This window comes from Stomoxys calcitrans, chromosome 5 (genome assembly GCF_963082655.1).
Source record: "Stomoxys calcitrans chromosome 5, idStoCalc2.1, whole genome shotgun sequence".
Lineage (NCBI taxonomy): Eukaryota > Metazoa > Arthropoda > Insecta > Diptera > Muscidae > Stomoxys > Stomoxys calcitrans.
This window is the reverse complement of record NC_081556.1, coordinates 100,875,256-100,893,748: the sequence shown is the minus strand read 5'-3', so window position 1 is coordinate 100,893,748 and position 18,493 is coordinate 100,875,256. Positions and strand designations below refer to the sequence as shown.

At 38.5% G+C, this 18,493-nt stretch overlaps 1 protein-coding gene across 1 annotated transcript in view; it reads right to left on the bottom strand.

Moving 5' to 3' along the window:
• The window catches only part of LOC106091529 (putative inorganic phosphate cotransporter), a 48,169-nt gene extending 35,148 nt beyond the window's left edge, over window positions 1–13,021 (bottom strand). Inside the window, exon 1 of the mRNA XM_013258070.2 lies at window positions 12,318–13,021. Within this exon, the coding sequence (XP_013113524.2) occupies window positions 12,318–12,405 (88 nt within the window). The 5' untranslated portion in view covers window positions 12,406–13,021. The remainder of the gene's footprint in view (window positions 1–12,317) is intronic.
• Between the last annotated feature and the right edge of the window lie 5,472 nt (window positions 13,022–18,493).

Genomic DNA, 18,493 nt, shown 5'->3' with positions numbered 1-18,493 from the left:
AGATATCCAAAGTTCGGGGCTGCCGAACTTAATGCACTTTTACTTGTTTTTATACCCTCCACCATAGAATGGGGTTATACTAATTTCGTTTTTCTGTTTGTAGCACCGCGAAATATTCGTCTAAGACCCCATAAAGTACATAAATACTCTTGATCGTCATGCCATTTTAAGTCGATCTAGCCATGTCCGTCCGTCCGTCCGTCTGTCGAAAGCACTCTAACTTTCGAAGAAGTAGAGCAAGGCACTTGAAATTTTCGGTTGGGATGAAAATGGGCCATATCAGGGCATGTTTTGATATAGCTGCCATATAAACCGATCTTGAATCTTGAAATCATCCTGAGCCACTAGAGGGCGCAATTCTTTTCCGATTTGGCTGAAATTTTGTATGGGGTGATTTGTTATGATTTCAAACAACTGTGCAAAGTATTATCTAAATCGGACTATAATCTCATATAGCTGTCATAAAATCCGATCTCCCGATTAGGCTTCTTGAGCTTCTAAAGAGGTCAATTCTTATCCGATTAGACTGAAATTTTGCTCATATCATTTTGATATGACTTTCGCCAAATATGATCTAAATTAGTCTATAACCTGATATAGCCGCCATTTAAACCGATCTTCCGATTGGATATCTTGGGCTTCTAGAGGGCTCAAGTTTCATATGTTGTTTTGGTATCTTCCAACAGCTGTTCCAAGTATGGTCTAAATCGGTTGATAACCTGATATAGCTGTCATATAAACCGATCTCTCAATTTGACTCTCTGAGCATCTGGAGGGCTAAATTATTACTCGTTTTGCCTGAAAGTTTGTAGGTGGCGTTTTTCTATGACTTATAACAGCCATGACAAGTACGGTCCATATCGGTCAATAACTTGATAAAGCTCATATATATTTGAAAAGTTATCTTTCGATTTTGGCTTCTTGAAATTTTGCACGTTCTTCGGTCCCTAGAGCGGTGGTCATCGCCTCCTAATGCTGGCGACATATGTTAAGTATTGTACCAAGTTTGCCCCTTTTCCTTTATGAAATGTTCATGGGCAAATTTGCATTTGCATCAGCCATGACATGGGTCCTTATAACTTGATATAGCTCTTATATATTTGCAAAAGTCATAAAAAGAACTTGTCACATGCGATCCGTGGCCTTCTGCTCCTGCTCCTTCTAATGCGATAATTTTACTATCGCATGCTTTTGATTTGTTATTGTCAGGTGACAACAAAATTCGCCGACATTTAAATCGAAACAAGTAAAGCGTGCTCTGTTCAGCCGGGCCGAATTTTATATACCCTCTATTATAGATCGCATTTGTCAAGTTCTTTGCCCGGTATCTCTCTATAGGCAAACAAAGGACAATGGATAAGAATTGCTACGCTATTGGAGCTATATCGGGTTACGGACCGATTGGAACCATACTTGATTTGGATGTTGGAGATGTAGAGGTCATTGTGCAAAATTTCAGCCAAAGCGGATAAAAATAATGCCCATTAGAGGATCAAGAAGTATAATCGTGAGATCCGTTTATATGGAAGCCATATCAGGTAATGAACCAATTTGGGTCATACTTGGCATAGTCGTTGGAAGTCAAAGCAGAACACTTTATGCATTTGCAAATGTCAGGCAAATCGTACAATAATTGCGCCATCAAGAAGCTAAGACCCGAGAACAGTTTATATGGGAGCTATATCAGGTAATGAACCGATATGAACCATACATGGCTGCGCACTTCACTTCATTCCACATTTTAGTCAAACCGGATAATAAACCGATTTGAGTCATGCTTTGCACAGTTGTTGATGATCACACACAAAACACTTCATGCAAAATTTCATGAAAATCTGATAATAATTGCGCACTCTAGTGGCTAAAGAAGTCAATATACGAGATCGGTTTATATGGCAGCTATATCAGTTTGTTAATCGGCCATACTTGGCACAGTTATTGGAAGTCATATCAAAAAACTTCAATCAAAATTTCAGAAAAATCGGATACTAATTGCGCCCTCTAAAGGCTCAAGAAGTCATGACCCCAGATCGGTTTATATGGGAGCCAAATCAGATTATGAACCGATTTAGGCCATACCTGGTACAGTTTTTAAAAGTCATAACGAAATACCTCATGTAAAAATTTATGCAAATGGGATAGTAATTGCGACCTCTATAGGCCAATGAGGTCAATATCCGAGTTCGGTTTATATGGAAGATGTATTAGGTTATGAACCGATTTGAACCATACTTGGCGCAGTTTTTTGAAGTTACAACAAAACACTTCATGCAAAATTTCAGTCAAACCGGATAATAATTGCGCCCTCTAGATATTCATTCAAAATTTCAGTCAAATCGGATAATAATTGCGCCCTCTAGTGGCTAAAGAAGTCAATATCCGAAATTCGTTTATATGGCAGCTATATCAAGTTATGGTCCGATTTAGACCATACTTAGCAAAGTTCTTGGAAGTAAAAATGAAACACTCCATAAAAAATTTCAACTAAATCGGATGATAATTGCGACCTCTAGAGGTTCAAGAAGCCAAGATCTAGGATCGGTTTATATGGGAGCTATATTAGGTAATGAACCGATTCGGGCTATACTGGTCGTAGTTGTTATATGTTACAACCAAACATTTCATGCAAAATTTCAGGCAAATCGGATAATTATTGCGCCCTCTAGAGGCTAAAGAAGTCAATATCCGAGATTCGTTTATATGGCAGCTATATCAGGTTATTATACGATTTAGTCCATAATATATCAAGTTGTGGTCCGATTTAGACCATACTTGGCAAAAACACCCCATAACAAATTTCAACTAAATCGGATGATAATTTCGCCCTATAGAGGCTCAAGAAATCAGGATCTAGGATCGGTTTATATAGCAGCTATAGCAGGTAATGAACCGATTTTGGTCATACGTAGCACAGTTGTTGATGGTCATACCAAAACATTTCAAGCAAATCCGATAACAATTGCGCCCTCCAGAGGCTCGAGAAGTAAAAATCCGAGATCGGTTTATATGGCAGCTATATCAGGTTATGATCCGATTTAGTCCATACTTGGCAAAGTTGTTGGAAGTACAAATAAAATACCAGGAGGAAAATTTCAGCCATATCGGATAATAACTACGCCCTCTAGAGGCTAAATAATTCAAGATCTTGTTGGAGATATTACCCGCACTTTAATTTAAGAATTTTATATTCTTGTTCTGCGGGTGTAAATAAATAAATTACAAATCTAGGATGATGGTCATACCAAAACATCTCATGCAAAATTTCAGGCAAATCTGATAATAATTGCGCCCTCTAGAGGCTCAAGAAGTAAAAGTCCGAGATCGATTTTTATTGGAGCTATAATAGGTAATGTACCGGTTTGGGCCATACTTGGCATAGTTCTTGATGATCATACCAAAGCACTTCATCCAAAATTTCAGGCAAATCGAATAATAATTGCGCCCTCTAGAGGCTCAAGAAGTGAGATCCGAGATCGGCTTATTTGACAGCTATATGAGGTTATGATCCGATTGAGCATAGTTGTTGGAAGTCAGAACAAAACACTCCTTAATGAAGTTCAGCCAAATCGGATAAGAATTGTGCCCTCTAGAGGCTCAAGAAGTAAAGATCCCACATCGATTTATATGGCAGCTATACCAAAACATGGACCGATATGACCCATTTACAATCCCAATCGACCTACACTTATGGGAACTGTTTTTGCAAAATTTTAAGCTCCTACGGACGGACATGTCTAAATCGACTTACAATGTCAAGAATGTGTTACAAACGGAATGCTGAAGTAAGTATACCCCCATCCTATGGCGTAGGGTATAAAAATTAATATTTGTCAAATAAAGCTAATATTTTGATGAATATATAGTCAATGGAAGGCCATAAAGAATTCGCTGCACTTTCCAACAATCTTAGAAAGTTTATGAGGGGGAAAAAACCTCATGCTAGAATGTTTCATAGATAAGAATAGTCTTTGTTAAGAAATCAAGCCTCCGGCATTTGATGTACATTTGACAGTTGACGAGATCAAGTTAGCTAGAGTATCGTTGACACCTTCGCTGAGCTGGGATGGATGTTGATAAGATTTTGTTCTATATTTATTAAAAAAAAAATTTTATTTGGTGATTTTTTGTTTTCTTGAAGTTGTGGGGATTTTTGTTCCCAGGGACAATATTGAGTGGATTTTTTTTTTTTGCTTAAAATAAAAATTATGTTTGTTTCTCTTTCGAGACAAGCTGGATGATCGGAGATGCAAATGGAAAAGGAAAGCCAAAGATAGCAACACACACCACGGGGCGCGTTTCGTCTTTGGTTAGAAGACTTTTCAACCATATTAGGTGTGATGGCTTCAACGGTCATGCGTTGGTATGTTGTATTTGTATCGTATTAATATCGAAAACGCATCTATGATATAATTACCACATTAACCACGCTCGACAACCCTCTCTATTAGCTGTACTTTTTCCCAACGCATGTATTTTTGTGTAATGACAGACATTCTTTCTCTGGCAAATTACAATTCTTCCGTACTACACATGATTTTGTTCATCTGTTGGAAGTTGTATTGATGGCTTCGAGAGCCAAGACAACGGCAACGGCTCTCGCCGCTGCTCCATGGTCCCAGGTTCGAATCCTGGCCGGGCTCTGCCGAATCTTTTTTTGGCTGTTAGGGCGAGATCATTAAATTTTACAATTTAGTTTGTTTCTCTTTCGAGCTGGATGATCGGAGATGCAAATGGAATAGGAAAGCCAAAGATGTTAACGAAATTTCTATTCTATATTAATTTTTAAAAATTTTTATTTTGTGATTTTTTTCTCTTGTATTTTTGTGGATTTTTGTTCCCATGGACAATATTCAGTGGATTTTTTCTCAATGTAAAAATGTTAAAGAAATGTCAGTGAATTCTTTCGAAGCAGATCATTTTAACGACATTTTTGTAAAGACAAAATTTCAGAATAGCTACTTTAAATATGATTTTTTTCAATGACATTTTCTCTAACCACTTTCTGTAACCATTTTCTCCAAGACAAAATTTTCAAAGATCTTTTTCTTTAGAAAAAATTGTAATGAAATACCAACATTTCTATGGGTTGCCCAAAAAGTAATTGCGGATTTTTTAAAAGAAAGTAAATGCATTTTTAATAAAACTTAGAATGAACTGTAATCAAATATACTTTTTTGTACACTTTTTTTCTAAAGCAAGCTAAAAGTAACAGCTGATAACTGACAGAAGAAAGAATGCAATTACAGAGTCACAAGCTGTAAAAAAATTTGTTAACGCCGACTATATGAAAAATCCGCAATTACTTTTTGGGCAACTCAATATAAAATTTGGTCTAAAAACCACTTTTGTTCAGTACTTTAGCATAGTTCAAGGGCTGATGGCCCTTGTTGCCAATGCTTTTCTTTTACATTGAATGTATGGATTGAATGTATTTTTTCCAGAATTTCTGTAGCTCAATCTAATACTTTTTGCTATAATTCTTTTTTGCCAAAGGAGTGATGACGGCGGTGTCAACTATCAATCACCTCAACACAATGTTGCTTTCCCCTTAGTCTTTAACAAAACATTAGCAGCCTTATGTAATGTGGTTTGCTAATTACTTCATGTTTTATTGCTTTTGTCTCACTATTCGCTAGCATTCTGTCCATGACTCTGAAACTGACCAGGAATTGATTTGGCAAACCAGGTTTTAATGCTTTGTCTGGCCAATGTCTGACTCCAATCAACTCGGGCAACTTGTCCAAAGTATTTGAAGGCAAACGCAAAACTTTGTTCACAAGTTGTTGGTGGAAAATTTGCATATGTAAATTTTAAGAACCACATTTATTTGGAATAGGAATTCAATTTTGGATTCTTTGCTAAGTAATGGGTGACAGTATTCATTTTTTTTTCTTTTGAGCCCATAAGTCTTACAACTTTTTTGTTTTTTTGATTTTTTGCTAATTATACATTTGAAAAAATTTTCAGGTCAAGTTTAGCATAATTATAAAAACCATTCAAACAAATGGAAGTGGAAAATTTTGTTAAATTTATGAAGGCTGTTTTTTATCTCGAAATATTTGCAATTTTTATGGTCATACAAAAATTAAACGCAAAATTAAATGAATATTGCTTTGTTATATTAGCATTACCAGTAAAACGTGTGCAAAGGATTTTTGAAACAATAATAAAGCTAATGATTAGGAATATAACAAGTTTTTCTCCAAAATATTGTAGTCATATAAGATGTTGAATATGATGGAGTGGATGGGTTGTTTTATTTGATTAAGCACAGAAAATTGATTAAGTATTGCAAATTTGCCCATGGACAGGGAAGTACTTCTCTCATTATGGAACAGGGAAGTACTTCTCTCATATCAATGTGCCCAATTCAAGGTTAAGCGCAATGACAAGGGATCTGCTTTTTATAGCCTTGTCTGAATGGCGTGCCACTGAATAACTCTCAAACAGCAACCGCTAACATTTTTTCTGGCCAGAACTCCAATCCTAACATTCAGAGTCATAAGCGAATATAAAAACCTCATGTTAAAGTTAGATTTTTTATGAGTTAAGTTTTTCGAGGTGGCAACACTGGTTGATAATTTTGTCCAAACGTCATCAGTAAAAGTGAAAAGTGTTCTTCATACGCTGCTATTTCATGACAAACGAACAACGACATTAAATCGTCAAAACGTATTATCCAAATAAGTTCTGTGTGAAAAGTGAAATGTCAATGACAACTTTGAATTTAATTTGTGAACGCACTCTTGTACTGCCAATGTTAATTTATTCAGTAAGCTCAACGAACGAACAAAGCCTGCAAATCATAAAAATTTTCTACCGGAATTCCTTGTCGGTGACCGCTACTTAAAGATCGTCAATGACGATTCACTGACAAAGCTCATTTTTGGCTTAATGGGTTCGTCAATAATTGGTCAGGTGAATATCCACATGTGCTTAACGTACCAACACTCCATCCACAAACAAGTAAAAAGGCGTTAAGTTCGGCCGGGCCGAACTTTGGATACCCACCACCTCGGGTATATATGTAAAACACCTTTCATCAAAATTCGGTGAAAATTTCATACTTTATGTCCCATAGTAGTTATATCAAAATATGTTCCGATATGGACCAAATACTAATAAATACAGTAGCTATCTCTAAAAATACCCCGATGTAATGTCGAAAAGCTTAACATAAGTCCCTGTGTCAAATTTCATTGAAATCGAATTATAAATACGCCTTTTATGAGGCTAAGACCCTAAATCGGAGGATCGGTCTATATGGCAGCTATATCCAAATCTGGATCTGATCTGAGATAAATTGACGAAGGATGTCGAAGGGCCTAACAGAACTCACTGTCCCAAATTTCAGCAAAATCGGACAATAAATGTGGCTTTTATGGGCTAAAGACCCTAAATCGGAGGATCGGTCTATATGGGGGGCTATATCAAGATATATTCCGATATAGCCCATCTTCGAACTTAACCTGCTTATGGACAAAAAAAAAAATCTGTGCAAAGTTTCTGCTCAATATCTCTATTTTTTAAGACTGTAGCGTTATTTCAACTGACAGACGGACGGACAAGTCTAGATCGTCTTAGATTTTTACGCTGATCAAGAATATATATACTTTATAGGGTCGGAAATGGATATTTCGATGTGTTGCAAAGGGGATGATAAAGTGAATATACCCCCATCCTTCGGTGGTGGGTATAAAAATAACTGTCTATTGCGGTCGGCATGCTGGCGACGTCATTGGGCCATACTTCTTTGTCGATGATGCCAATCATCACTTTACCGTGAATGTACAACGCTATCGCAACATGCTCACAGATTATTTTTGACCTGAAATAATCTACATAGCATACGTTATAATTGATTTAAGTTTGATGAGAGTGTTATTTCAAGAAATGGCCGCCTCATTCGTGCGATTTGACGCTTATAGACTTCTAGTCGCCGAACCGTGCCCGCTCCGCTGCGCCTTCTTTAACTCTCTTATATCTTTTTTGGGGTGGGGACACTTCGCCCTAAATGCGGATATCGAATTCGTGCCATTGTAGCCTATGACGCTGAACGCGTTCGAATCCTGGCGAGAGCATCGGACAAATCGGTGTTTATCTCCTCTTAATGTTGGCGACATTTGCGAGGTACAATGCCATGCATGGTCATTTAAAAAATTTTCCCCAAAGAAATGTTGCACTGCAGGACGCCGTTTGGATTCGGCTATAAAAAAGGTCGCTTATCAATAAGTTTAAACTTAAATCAGAGCCCACTCATTGATGAGTGAGAATTTGCCACTTCTCGGTTCCTGGTGTTCTTCCTTGGGATAATGTTCTCATTAGGGGAGGAATGGCACCTCATACATTTCGACTCAAATATGGATATCAAATTCGTGCTGTATTTCCAAAGCCCTTTAATTTGAGCCCCATATTGCCATGGCCGGTAAATATGAACCGTTTGGAGGGTGTTTTGGGGCTGGGGCAGCCATCGGCACTTTGCACTGAAAAAAAGATATCAAATTCGTTCTTTATTCCCAACGGAAATGAAGTTCCGTTTAGGTGGTGCTTTAGGGCGTACCCCGAAACACTTGGCTCCGAAATTGGATATCAAATTCGTTTTCTACTCTCAAATACCTTTAATTTGAGTCCCATATTGTCATAATGGGTCAAATAACCCATTTGATGTATCTTTAGGAGGAAAAGCGCCACCTAGATATGAACGCAAATTCTAATGTCATATTCGTAATCTACTCCCCAATACCTTTCATTTGAGTCCCATATAGCCATGGTCGGCTAATATGCCCTTTTGGGAGTATTTGGGGGTGGGAGACGTCCCATTACTTGGACCTAATGTTTAATGCCTTATTTATAATCTATTGCCTAATACTTTTCATTTGAATCCCATATTGACATGAACTTTGAATATATCTGTTAAGAGGAGTTTTTGGGTTGGCGAGAGGGGGGCCCGCTGGGTACTTGGACCCAAATTGTAATTCCATATTCGTTTTCTAGTCTCCAATACCTTTCATTTGATATTCTTATTGTACCCAGCGGACCACTTTCTGATACGGATGGTGTTTTTTGGGGTAAGGGGAGGGTCCGCCTCCATCCGATATCTAAAAATTACATAGCCAATGTTTCCTTCCACACAAACGTACACAATCTATAAAAATTTTAAGAAAATCGGTTCAGCCAAGTATCACATAATGGGTCTAATGGCGTTTTTGAGGGGTGGCGTGACCCCCTAACTTTGATCTGATTTTGTATGCCAGATTCGAAATCTACTCTCGAATACCTTTCATTTGATCCCCATACTGAAATGAACGCCCTCTAGAGGCTCAAGAAGTCAAGATCCCAGATCGGTTTGTATGGCAGCTATATCAGGCTATGTACCGATTTTCGCCAAACTATGCACAGTTATTGGAAGTCATAACAAAACACCTCATGCAAAATTTCAGCCAAAGCTATATATTGGCTCAATACTCGATATCAGGAGATCGGACTATCTGGCAGCTATATTCAAATATGATCCGATTTGGACGATATTCATCAAAAAGGTTAAGAAGGATACCAGAACTCGCTGTGTCAAATTTCATTGAAATAGGATGAAAAAGGCTCCTTTTATATGGCAGCTATATCCAAATATGTCTGATCTGGACCACAAACGGTTCCTCCTGAACTCACTATTCGAAATCGAATTAAAAATGACAAATGCTTTAAGACTTAAAGTCTGGAGATCGGTCTATATAGCGGCTATTTATAACTTAAATCCAATTTTATGAGATCAGAAGGTCAGGTCTATATACAAAGAATTCGAAACCACCAAAAATTGTTTAAAAAATGTTTTTATACCAAAAATAACTGAAAAATTATAAACACCCTCCTTTTAAGTATAAATGGGTAAATACCCGGGTATTTATCCTATGTAACCGGTAAATAACTTTTGGATATTTATCCATCGCCCATCTGAAGGGATAATCAATAACGGTCTGGTGCTTAAACCAATTACAGATTGGTATTAAAACCAATACCAGTTCGGTAATTAGGCTAGTACCAAACGGTATTAATCATATTATGTTTCATCCATACCATCCTGTATTGTTTTTGTACCATGCTGTGTTGCTTTACTATCAATACCGTATGGTAATGAAATGAGCACGTTTGGTATCAACTTTTCTCTGGGTGCAAGCAATATTTCCTTCATTAAGCACTTTATATTTTTTATACCCACCACCGAAGAATGGGGATATATTAATTTTGTCATTCGCTTCGCAACACATCGAAATATCCATTTCCGACCCAATCAAGTGTATATATTCTTGATCAGCGTAAAAATCTAAGACTGTACAGCCAAGTCCGTCCGTCTGTCTGTTGAAATCACGCTACAGTCTTTAAAAACAGAGATATTGCCAGATTTGTTTTTTTTATCCATAAGCAGGTTAAGTTCAAGGATGAGCTATATCGGATTATATCTTGATATAGCCCCCATATAGACCGATCCGCCGATTTAGGGTCTTAGGCCAAATAAAAGCCACATTTGTTATCCGATTTTGCGGAAATTTGGGACAGTGAGTTGTGTTAGGTTCCTCGACATCGTTCTTCAATTTGGCGCAGATCGGTCCAGATTTGGATATAGCTGCCCTATAGACCGATTTTTAATTTAAGGTCTTGGGCCCATAAGAGGGGCATTTATTGTCCGGTTTCGCCGAAATTTGGTACAGTGAGCTGTATTAGGCCCTTCAACTTTATTCTTTAGTTTCGCTTTCGCCTAAACTTGGGGCAGTGGGTTAAGTTAAGCCCCTCGACATACTTCTGCAACATGACAATAATCGGTTCAGATTTGGATATAGCTGCCATATAGAGCGATCTCTCGATATAAGGTTTTGGGCCCATAAAAGGCGCATTTATTATCCGATTTCGCCGATATTTGGGACAGTGAGCTGTGTTACGACCCTCAACATTATTCTCCAGTTTGGCTAAGATAGGTCCAGATTTGGATATATCTGCAATATAGACCTATCTCTCAATATAAGGTTTTGCGCCCATAAAAGGCGCATTTATTGTCCGCTTTGGCCGAAATTTGGGACAGTGAGTTGTGTTACGACCTTCAACATTATTCTCCAGTTTGGCTCAGATAGGTCTAGATTTGGATATAGCTGCCATATAGACCGATCTCTCGATTTATAGTTTTGGGGCCATAAAAAGCGCAATTTTTTTCCGATTTCGCTGAAATTTGGGGCAGTGAGTTGTGTTAGGCCCTTCAACATTATTCTTTAGTTTGGCTTAGATCGTTCCAGATTTGGATATAGCTGCCATATAGACCGATCTCTCGATATAAGGTCTTGGGCCCATCAAAGGCTTAATTATTGTCCGATTTCGCCGAAATTTGGGACAGTGAGTTGTGTTAGGCTCTTCGACATCTTTCTGCAATTTGGCCCAGATCGGTTCAGATTTAGATATATGCCGATCTCATGATTTAAGGTTTTGGGCCCATTACTTCGAAATTTGGGACAGTGAGCTGTGTGAGGCCCTTCAACATCATTCTTGAATTTGGCCCAGATCGGTTCAGATATGGATAGCTGCCATATTGACCAATCTCTCGATTTAAGGTTTTGGGGCCATAAAAGGCGCATTTATTGTCCTCTTTCGCGAAATTTGGGAGAGTGAGCTGTGTTACGACCTTCAACGTTATTCTTCAGTTTGGCCCAGGTCTGTCCAGATTTGGATATAGCTGCTATATAGACCGATCTCTCGATTTATGGTTTTGGGGCCATAAAAGGCGCAATTTTTTCCGATTTCGCTGAAATTTGGGACAGTGAGTTGTGTGAGGCCCTTCGACACCTTTCTGCAATTTGACCCAGATCGGTTCAGATTTGAATATAGCTGCCATATAGACCGATTTCTTGATTTATGGTCTTGGGCCCATAAAAGGTGCATTTATAATCCGAGTTCGCTGAAATTTGACGCAGTGACTTATGTTGGGCTTTTCGACAACCGTGTCATTTATGGTTCAGATCGGTATATATTTGGATATGGCTACCAAAAAGACCAATATTTTGTTCTACAAAATTGACCTCTCAATATCCGAATTTGGTCCAAATCATACCATATTTGGATAAAGCTGCTATGGGGGCATAAATTAAGCATTTTTCAACGGATTTTTACGGATTTACATAGATACCCAAGTTGGTGGGTATCCAACGTTCGGGCCGGCCGAACTTAACGCCGTTTTACTTGTTCTAGGATTCAGGAGAAGTTTAAGGTTTTTAACCACTACATTTTTTTACATTAAACTTAGAACAACATTTTTGAAAAAAAGATATCTATCCACTCACATTTGGCACCGCTTGTTGATGTTACTTCACCGGCTGGTGTGGCATCTTTCACAGAGCCATTTTTACTCAAAATGCTGGGTAGTTTCATGATGGTGCTGTTGATGCCCAAAATATCACAAGTCACGAAATTGTTTAGAAATTATAAACTTTTAAATATTTCAAATATTTAATTATTCTTTATTTTTGGCACATTAATTGCTTTTATCATACCAAAAAAAAAACAAACAAAAACTGGGTTTACAAAATATAAGCTTTCGAATTTTGTTTTTGTTGAAAAAAATTCTTTTGTTGCACTCTTCTTTTAATGGCAAACAATTATTTTGTTATTTACACACAATGGCTCAGACAACAACAACAATAACAATAATAATAATAACAATTAAATAAACATCAGTTAACAACAATTGCCATTTGAAGTGATGGTTTGTTGGTTGGTTGGTTGGGGTTGTTTTAACCGAGCAATGGCTTGCGTTTTATGCCTGGGAATCGTGTTGGATTTATAATTATTTTTGTGATTTTGTTTAAATAGATTTTAAGATAATAATTTTATGTGTAGTAGGGAACTGTTTAAAATTGGCCCAAAAACAACTTGTTGCACGACCGGTCAAAGTGGAGACCATGACATTTCAAAATTTTACTGATTTAGCGCAAATTTTTTTGTAACTGCCTTTGGTTTTTTTACTATGATGCGACATAAAATCACAGTATTTGTTTTTAATTTCGTTTAAATTAAGTTTTTATTAGAATTCCTGTTTTTTTCTTTTTTATTTTTTTTTTCTATTTTTTTTTTTTTTGTTTTTGTAGTAGGAGAATATTGTTAATCACTTTATTATCTGTTATAACTCTTCACTGCTTCATTTTTTTAGTTTTTTTTTTTTTGGTTTTGACACCTCGTATCACTTTTCTTATTTTACGATATTTTCGAAATTTTGTTTAAATTTTTGTTTCGTTTTTCAAACGCCACCGTCCGTTGGCGTGTTTGCCGCTACAATTTCAACTTGACTGAACATTTTGTTAGCGTTACAATTCAATTTATATGGGTTGTGTTTTTTTTGTTGTTGCTTGTCCCTGTTGCTTTCAAAGTATTTCTTTTTTATTTATGTTATTTTTTCGATATTTTTTTGCTTTCTTATTAATAAATATTGTGATTTGTTTTATAGTCATCTACCGCTGCTTAGACAAGAAGCGAGAGAGCGAGCGAACGAGTGTGTGCTAGTATGGGAGCGCGTTTAAACTTAGCATCGACGTTCTTATTCAGTGAGTGAATGAGTGGGCCAAGCAATTAAGCCAGCGTGCGATTGATCGTTCGATCGCGATTGATAGCTCCAGGTTTCAATAGGGACGCTCTGTGGGGGAGATTGCTAGTTCCAATCGCATGAAGAATGTCTGTGTGTGTGTGCGTGTTTTTGTGTATCAAGTGCTAAATTGACGCTTGAAACTGTCATGCTTGGCATGGGAACCACCGCTGTGCCACCACCGCTGACTTACTGACTGACTGACTACCTTCTATTTCGTTTATAGTGATAACTTATCCATGTTTTGTTTTTCGCTTAGCGTTTTTGTCTTGTCTTTTTGCCTCTTATCGCTTGTAAATAGAATGAAAAGGTTTTGGGTTTCTGTTTACTTTTTATCCATTTTGTTTTCTTCTATATTTTACAGAATGTATCCTAAGCGAGTGAATGCTGATTATTTAGGCAAAAGCAATTTTAGCAAGTTCAACAACCCTTTGTAAAGTGTTATACACTGATAGAAAACGTACGGTACTTTGCCAATACCGTATGGTATTATTTTATTCGCATTATTGGCAAATTTGTTTAAAACCATTTGGTATCAATTTAATGCCAGACGATGATGTAGGCTATTAAGAGTTGATGGCGTCACACTTGGATTGTGCTCATAGCGACAAAAATATCGATAAGTGGGCCAAACGGCAAAAAAAATGGAAAATGAGTCTAAAAAGGTTTATCTGTATCCTAAGGGAGTGAATGCTGATTATTTATGTAAAAGCAATTTTAGCAAGTTCAACAACCCTTGGCAAAGTGTTATACGCTGATAGAAAAAGGGCGATACTTTGCCAATACCATATGGTATTATTTTATTCGCATTATTGGCAAATATGTTTAATAGCATTTGGCATCAATTTAATGCCAGACGATGATGTAGGCTATTAAGAGTTGATGGCGTCACACTTGTATTGTGCTCACAGCGACAAAAATATTGATAAGTGCGCCAAACGGCAAAAAAATTGGAAATAAGTCTAAAACTGTTTATCTGTATCCTAAGGGAGTGAATGCTGATTATTTAGGTAAAAGCAATTTTAGCAAGTTCAACAACCCTTGGCAAAGTGTTATACACTGATAGACAAAGGACATTACTTTGCCAATACCGTATGGTATTGTTTATTCGCTATATTGGCAATTATTTTTAACACCATTTGGTATCAATTTAATGCCAGACGATGATGTAGGCTATTAAGAGTTGATGGCGTCACACTTGGATTGTGCTCACGGCGACAAAATTAATGATAAGTGGGCCAAACGGCAAAAAAATTGGAAATAAGTCTACAACTTTTTAGCTGTTCTTTTAATACAAGGCCACCATAGCGCAAAGGTTACCATGTCCGCCTATGACGCTGAAAACCTGAATTCGAATCCTGGCAAGACCATCAGAAAAAATTATCAGCAGTGGTTTTCCCCACCTAACGATGGCAACATTTGTGAGGTTCTATGCCATGTAAAACTTCTCTCCGAAGAGGTGTGGCACGGCGTTCGGACTCGGCTATAAAACGAAAGCCCCTTATCATTGAGCTTAAACTTGAATCGGACTGCACTCATTGATATGTGAGAAGTTTGTCCCCGTTCCTAAGTGGAATGTTCATGGGCAAAATTTGTCGTTGTTGTTGTCTGTTTTTTAATACAAAGTTAGGTTAGGTTGGAAAGAGGGTGCAGATATTTATCCGCCTCATGCCACTATGGGCATACACCTAAGCCAGTAATCGGCTTGTTGTGCGCTCTAAACACTATAAAGTAACCTCTAAAAAGAGAATTTTAAATTCCGTGCTACTTACAAAATCCTTAATTGTTTTCAATACCACACCCCTAAGTTGGTGCATTTCTTATTGTGTCCGCACTTAAGTGCCGGTATCTGTTAGACGCGAAAGCCGGGCAATGACAATAAGAAGTCAAAAGTTGTCAACTTTGACACCCTGTATCTCATCCTGTATTAAAGATATGGATCCACGGCAGTACTTTCCTGAAAGCTTATGTCCTCCTCTACAAATGTGTTGAAACGCTAAGATCGACAGATAAAAAGTTGTAGACTTATTTCCGTTTGGCCCACTGTGCGACGGGACTCACAGAGACACCGGAATCTTGGAAAAATTAGGTTGATCGAAGGTTTATCATAACAGAATTTATGATCAAGGATGCCTTGAGGAGCTTCAAACCATTTAAGTCACCCGGATCTGATGGAATATATCCGGCGTTTCTACAAAAGGAGGCCGACTATCTGGCGCCTCATCGTGCTTAGGACTTGCATATACTACGAAAGCCTGACAGGAGGCAAGCCCGGCAGGGCAAGTTAAGGACACCAAAGGCATACGGACCTATAAGCCTTACGTTATTTCTACTCAAAACCTTGGAACGTATTGTGGAACGTATTGTGTAGAGTGGGACATCCAGCGAACTGCTCAAATGCCCTGCACAAGGTTGTGCGTAAAATAGAAGAATCCTTCGATGCCAAGACGTACACATTGACGGTTTGCATTGATATCGAGGGGATGTTTAATAATAAGCGGAAAGACACATTGATCTTATCCTTAGACCATTATCGGGTGGACCCGGTCTTTAGAGACTAGATAAACTATATGCTAAGGAGCAGGTAGATAATATGGGGGTCCCATGAAATAAATATAAGAGAGAAAGTGGCACAGGACACGCCACAGGGGGGCATTTTATCGCAACTCCTATGGGTGGTCACCATAAATGACCTAATACGGATGCTGACTGAAGACGGATTTGAACCCGTTTGCTATGTAGACGATGTTAAACTACTTCTAAGGGGTAAGGATCCGAACGAGCAATGCAGAAGCGCCGAAAAAGTCTTACATATGGCATATGACTGGGCTAGACCCAGGGGTCTCAATTTAAACCCATAGAAGACTGAAATATGTCTGCTCACAAGGAAGACGAATAAAACTTAATTGGAAGTGTCACTTTGAGAAGCGTACTGAGAAGGTGATTAGACCAATACTTACTTACGCCTCAGTAGTTTGGTGGACTGCTATGGAGAAAAAGTGCAACATAAGGACCATACAACAGGTTCAGAGAACAAGTTGTCTTGGCATAGGCGATGATCGATGAGGACCACGCCCACTAGGGCACTGGAGACTATTCTATAAATCCGACCCAGAGACATACAGAAAAAATGTGAGTCAGCCACTGCGGCTATGAGACTTAAGGCGATGGGTATATCGCGGGTTTGGGTATATCGCGGTATAATCGAGGCGACTATAGGTAACCCGGAAGGAAGGGAAGAAATTTTGCAATCGGATACCTGAGACGACACTTGACACTCGAGTGCGAGACACTGCTGCCAGCGGCACAGTCTTAGATTGACGGAACCCTAGTATTGCCATCTGGAAGATCATTTTACATGGATGGTTACACGGATGTATCAGGCTTAGAGGACAGAGTGGGCCTGGGCTCTACATTTAGAACTTATCAAGATATGCGACGCATTGTCATACAGATTAAGTGTGGATGAAGAAGCTGCAGCAAAGAAGTCTATTGAAAGCAAACGCGCAAACCGGGACAACCAAAAGTCCGATGGATATATCAAGTGGTGGGAGACACCTCGAAACATAGTGTCCGAGATTATAAATTGGGCGCAGAAGATCGAGGCGCTCGGAACGCTATTCTGCGTTCGGACTAGTTGAAAAAATGTTCTGTCATAGCCAATTAAAGTAAAGGAAAAGTAAGCCAATGCGGCTATGGGACATAAGGCAATGGGAGAATGAGACATGGGCTATAAGAAATAAGGCACTCGACACTTGAGGTAGAGTGCGGCGCACTGCTGCCAACGACACAGTCTTTGATTGACGGAAGCCTGGTATTGCCATCTGAAAGATCATGTTATACGGATGGATCAAAGCCATAGGACAGAGTGGGCCTGGGGGTCTACATTGCCAACCCAGGGATCTGTTTTACACTGCCAGACCATAATACGGTCCTGCAGGCGGAGATCTGGTCAATCATGGAATGCTTGAGGTGGAGTGGTACTAACCCGAGAATGTCGAGTGTGAACATCTTTACGGACGGACGGTAAGGTCACGAACAATCTTGGAATCTATTATTAACGCCTTCTCTGATAATGGCACAATCCGCAACGTTTGGGTGCCGGAAAGGGCAGGCCATTTGCCGATGAAGGCCTGAGGACTGCCGTCGTCAATAAACTTGGTTAACTCGAAGCCTTTCGGAGCGACGCAGTGCGTTTTATAAGTGTGGGGAAGGGTGGAAGTAAGAAGGAGTTCAGTGTAGCTCTTAGTATCATAACGGGGCACATAGGACTACGAGCTCACTTATGTAAAATCGGTGCGGCAAGTGATAGAATGTGTAGGGCATGTAGGGAATATGATAAGACGTTGGTGCATTTTCTATGTCCTTGTCCGACTTTCGCGGCTGAAAGGCATCGTTACAGAGGTTGGGACACAATACCACACATGAACCAACGTAGGGGCGTGGCATGGAAAACTATTAAGGATTTTGAAAGTTGTAACGAATTCTAAACTTAGATTTTGTTTTTCGAGGTTGCTTTTTTTGTATTTAGAACGCACAACAAGCCGATTACTGGCTTAGGTGTATGTCCATGGTGTCATGGGGCAGATTACTGTTTGCACCTTCTTTTCAAACTAACCTAACCTATTATTCCATTAATAGTTATACAGTTTGGAAATCAAAAAATGTGACAAGTGTATTTTTCCATTTTTTTGGTCAAAAAAACAATTGCTTAGTCTTTATTGAAAATACTTGGTAATATTTCAATATTTTTTCTTCTTTTTCTTGTTAAGAGAACATATTGTGGATAAAGTTAAGTAGCAATGGCCAATAGATGCTGGCATTGTTGGGAAACCCTTAATAGGTTTTCTCACTAAGGAGACACATTGTATTCAAACATTC